Genomic DNA, 5,091 nt, shown 5'->3' on the forward strand with positions numbered 1-5,091 from the left:
GGTCTTCGGCTTTTTCTATCCAAGGGTTTTTTTTAATGCAATATTTATATACTATTATTTATAGCTTTATCAACTTTTGGTTCCATCATTAAAGTCGAGACACTATTTTTTCTGCGCTTGCCATTCTATCGTTTTATCAATAAACTTTTGTAGAAGAATACAAAAAAAAAGAAGCCAGTGCAAGGGAGATAATCTATAAGCATTTTTATCTGCTGTGTTTCTGATTCAGTTTGTTTGCCACTTTTTTGTTTCCAATGTTGGCAGTAGAGCAAGAATTTTAGGGCGAGGGGTTCGTCAATTACATCAACTCTGGTACTCAGCTTGTACTTTACTTTATCAACTGAGCAAGGACGAAAGGAAAAGTTCATCCCAGCGGTGTTTGTGTGTGTGCAAGAGATATTTATCCACGATGTGAAAAAAGCAACTACAAAAACAAGTAACAAGTTTCCCAAAATGGGAGGGATAGTTGTTAGGGGCCAATCAAGGAAACCCTCAATGACCCTTTAAAAACAAATGCCCTTTGCCCTTTACTTAATGCCTTACCTGGTAATTTTTCGTTTTTGTTTTGACTTAATTATAGTATTTTCTTCGTCTCGCTTTTTCAGAACTTGAAAGTTGTATTCCAGTTTTTCCTGGTTCAACTGACAAGTGGCCCTTAACCTCTGAAGGAGTTGTTCAAGATTCTGTACAGGAAATTAATTAAGTTCAAATGTTTTGTACTAATTAACAATATATACATGTCAATCAGTTTATCTTTAATCAATTAATCAAGTCATCAGTTTATATTTCTTGAATTACCATCAACAATCAAAGCTTAACAAAAGGACAGCAGCATCAAGGGAGTCTTTACCTACTCGTTTTGATCTACAACCAGCAGTTAAATCTTCTAGGCATCACACTTTAGCATCATTAAAAAAAAAAACAAAGAAAAAAAAAACACAACACATTGAATATTATTATTATTCAGGTCACTGCCTGGAATCGAACTCGGAATCTTGGGGTTAGTAGCCCGCACTCTTAACCCCAAGATTCCGAGTTCGATTCCAGGCAGTGACCTGAATAATAATAATAATAATAATAATAACAACAACAACACTGAATATAATTTAGAATTGCTCGATCAGAGCTGACCTGTTACTAAACAATAATTGTGTCTTTGAGTTTATTTGTGTATTCTAGGAAATGACATGCAATAATTCTATGAAGACCTTCCATTAGTAGATGGTCGCACAAATAATTTTTTAAAATTCTGCCAGAGTATGACAAAGACATTGTAAGGGAAAGATATCTGTCATTGAAATACTCCAAACCAAACTAAACTTAGCCATACAAAAAATAAGCACATCAGAATTGATAAGCGTCAGTTTAAAATGTCAGAGCATAAAGCTTATTTAGTTTGACAAAGATACCCTTTTTTACATGTCTCAAGTTGTTGAAATATAAAATAATTAAATGATTAAATAAAGTAACTAACATGCAGTCAGAATTAACTCTTATACTTCTAATTTATAAGCTACCAATCAAACAATAGCGGTGAGCATCACTTCTGTCTCAGACATTACTCCATCATTCACTGGAAGAATTACTGTTAAATGCTTTATAGGCAATGGAAGGATATGTCAGGCCCTGGATACAATTTTAACTGAAGATATTTTCTCTTTCTTTCTTTCTTTCTCTCTCTCTCTCTCTCCACACACACACACACACACAAATATAAAAGCAACTGAAACAAAGAACAGCAACAGGCAAGAAGAGTTTTAATGCTTCTGTAGTGCTTACAGCTGTTTCATAACCTACTCAGAATTACACCATAACCTTCAATGCGTATATATAAACCATTCTTTCTACAACAGAGAATCTCTTACCTGGACTTCAGTTTCAAGCTTCAGTTTCACTTTTTGGTACTCTTCAGCATCTTGGATCCGAACTTGGTGGATTAATTCTTCATATTCTCCAATACGTTTCTGACTAATTTCCAGATATTCCAGTTCTTTGTCTCGACGTTTTTTCATCTTCTTGTCCCATTTCTGGCGGTGCATTTTCATAATCTCCTCCCGTTCTCTTAAGTAGACTCTCTAAATCCAAATAAATAAAATATTGTTACCTTTTTTTTTTCGGTGTAAGGTCCTTGTCTCCCCATTTCTAATCCCCTGTCCCTTTGCACTTGCACCCTTATCCACCTACATTTTCTGATTCCTATGCATCATCATTTAGCACCCTTGTTCAATACTTATTTCTTTATTGCGCACAAGGAGCTAAACATAGAGGGGACAAACAAGCACAGACAAAGGGATGAAGTCGATTAGATTGACCCCAGTGCATAACTGGTACTTAATTTATCGACCCCAAAAGGCAAAGTCGACCTTGGCGGAATTTGAACTCAGAACGTAGCAGTAGATGAAATACTGCTAAGCCTTTTTGCCTGGCGTGTTAACCATTCTGCCAGCTGGCTGTCTTGTTCCACACTGGCAGGAGTTGGATGTTTTGATGGATCCAATGTATCTATGGACTGTATTGATCTCCAAAGTCTACCTTGGCATGGTTTCTATGGCTGGATGCCTTACCTGATGCCAACCCTTGATAGCATGAACTGAATGCTTCTATGTGGCACTACGTCACCATGCAGTTCACATCTCCTCCTGTACTTTGAGGCTGTGCCATAACCCCTTTTCCCCTTTTTCCAGGTGGGATACTCATATACATCCTCCACAGTAAGACCCCTGTTCCTGTTTCCCTATAATAGTTTATTTTATCCTCACCTGGTACAAAGCCGTTGCTATCTCTACTACACCCTCCACTCAGTCAAGAGGGTTTGTCTTCCGAGTTATTTGGTGACCTCACCAGTGTTGGTGTCAGAACTAAACCATCCATTTACACTCTGTAGAGTGGTTGGTTCCAGGAAAGGCATTTGCAGCCATAGAAACCATGTCAAAACAAATGGAGGCTGCTGCAGTCCTCTGACTCACCGAATCCTACTGAACCTTCCAATCCATGCTTTCCTGGAACTTGGATGTTAAATGATGATGATGCTGAGGATATATATTCACACACACACACACACACATTTTCTGTTCTTTGAATAAAGACCTCAGTCACTCTTTTCCCCGTATTAATCAAATGAGTCACCTCAATCTCGTCAAGTTCATCCCTGAACGCTTTTCTCTGTACTTTGATTTGTTCTTCCATCCGTTCCACCAACAGGTCAATATCGTCGGCCTGTTTCTTCAGGTCTTTTACATAATTGTCATCCACCTTTTTCAACTCCTGCAATGGTAGATATTTCAAGATTTTTATTCTCAAAACAGAAAACACAGGAGTAAACATAATCATATAAAACAAATGTATACAAAAATTGGTTGAATCTTTCAATTATAAAGATTCCTATCTTCAATTGTGAATACGAAATTTCACCCCATGTAGAAAGAATTTTGAAATGGTGTTACTCCCAAACAAATCCTTAGAAATGGAACAGGATTTGTTTCTCAAAGAAAAACTTGTTTCTTACCACCTGGAAGTCACTGATCAGTTTATTTTTTTCTTCCAATAAAACATCACATGCCTTCTTCTGTTCTTCTAGAGCCTGGATGAAAAGGAGAAACAAAAGAAGATGTAGATATAGTTACATGCTTGTATCACCACAGCTGCAATCATCATCATCATCACCACAACCACAATCATCATCATCATCATCACCACTTTTCATCTTTGTCCTCCTTGTCATTCCTATTTCCTTCCCCCTCTTTATAATCATCATCATCACCATCTTTAACATGACAATAGTGTGTACATGATGGTCTTGGTGGGGGGGGGGGCAATTCACAGTTGTCCAACCAAACAAAATCATACGAGTGAGGTTGAAAAGCTGCAGATGTTAAACACAAAGCCCATGGTTGGCGTATGAGTAATAGGATAATCACCATGATGATGGTAATGTTGATGATGATGATGACAATGATCAGTTGGGTTGACCTGTGCCTAAAAAAGCCAGTCTGGGCAAGGTTCTTTTTTTAGTAAAAATTACCATTTATTAAGTGAAGCTGTATGACCTAATGGTTAGGATACTGTACTTCCAGCCATAAGAACGTGGTTCTGATTTCCAAACCAGGCTGTGCATTGCATCCTTGAGCAAAACACTTCATTTGAATCTGGCTCCAGGCCATTCAGTAACTCTGTGATGTCCCAGACTCATGTCCCACTTAGGGGAGTGCTGTGGTCTCAGTCACTTAAACACCATGGAAAGCAGCCTATAAAGCTCAATGTTTGAAGGCAGAATTAACATTTAATTAATAGTTTGATAAAGCACATTAATTAATGAGAAAGAAAGAAAAAAAAAGAAGAAGAAGAGAAGAAGATTACCTCAAAGAGCGAATGAGGGACGTCCTTTTGCATTGCTATCTCCCATTTTTTGTTGATCTTATTCAATTCAGAAACATTATTTCATATGGAAATGAAATTAAAATTAAAATATTAGCATCAAAGAAAAATAACAATTCTTTTAAACAAGAAAGAAATCCAAAGAATTTAAACTTTTTTCTGGCAGAAGACTTAGAAGAAGACCAAGAATGAGATGGTTGGATAATATCCATAATTTCAGTTGGTTGGTCATGGTTGGGAATCCAGCAGGAAAGTGTAATGACGGTTGCTTCTGACAGGAGACTATGGTGGAGGTGCATAATGACTCTAACCCCACAACTTTCCAAGCAATAGGGGTCAAAGAAAAGCTTAGATGGATGGACAAACATCGTGTGACAGTTATAAGCAAGTGTTACAGTCATAAAAGGGGATGTCCTTCATTTCCTATCTTCCAAGGAAGCATGTCCAGGCTTGGGGAATATTACTTTGCTTGGAAATAGGTGAAGGTTGGCAACAGAAAAGGCAGACAGCCATGGAATAAAATGATGATGATGATATATATATATATATATATATATATATACATACACATATTATATTTATAGATAAATTCATATATATCATCATCATTATCGTTTAACGTCCACTTTCCATGCTAGCATGGATTGGACGATTTGACTGAGGACTGGTGAAACCAGATGGCTACACCAGGCTCCAATCTGATTTGATAGAGTTTCT

At 37.1% G+C, this 5,091-nt stretch overlaps 1 protein-coding gene across 1 annotated transcript in view; it reads right to left on the reverse strand.

The window, feature by feature from the left end:
* Positions 1 to 5,091, reverse strand: part of LOC106884257 (dynein regulatory complex protein 1) — a 23,599-nt gene that overhangs the window by 15,700 nt on the left and 2,808 nt on the right. The window contains exons 4-8 of the mRNA XM_014935538.2: positions 4,357 to 4,413; positions 3,506 to 3,580; positions 3,127 to 3,264; positions 1,866 to 2,075; positions 544 to 683 (exon numbers count right to left, since the gene is read on the reverse strand). Of these exons, the coding sequence (XP_014791024.1) occupies positions 544 to 683; positions 1,866 to 2,075; positions 3,127 to 3,264; positions 3,506 to 3,580; positions 4,357 to 4,413 (620 nt within the window). The remainder of the gene's footprint in view (positions 1 to 543; positions 684 to 1,865; positions 2,076 to 3,126; positions 3,265 to 3,505; positions 3,581 to 4,356; positions 4,414 to 5,091) is intronic.

Source organism: Octopus bimaculoides, chromosome 4 (assembly GCF_001194135.2).
Source record: "Octopus bimaculoides isolate UCB-OBI-ISO-001 chromosome 4, ASM119413v2, whole genome shotgun sequence".
Taxonomy (NCBI): Eukaryota; Metazoa; Mollusca; class Cephalopoda; order Octopoda; family Octopodidae; genus Octopus; species Octopus bimaculoides.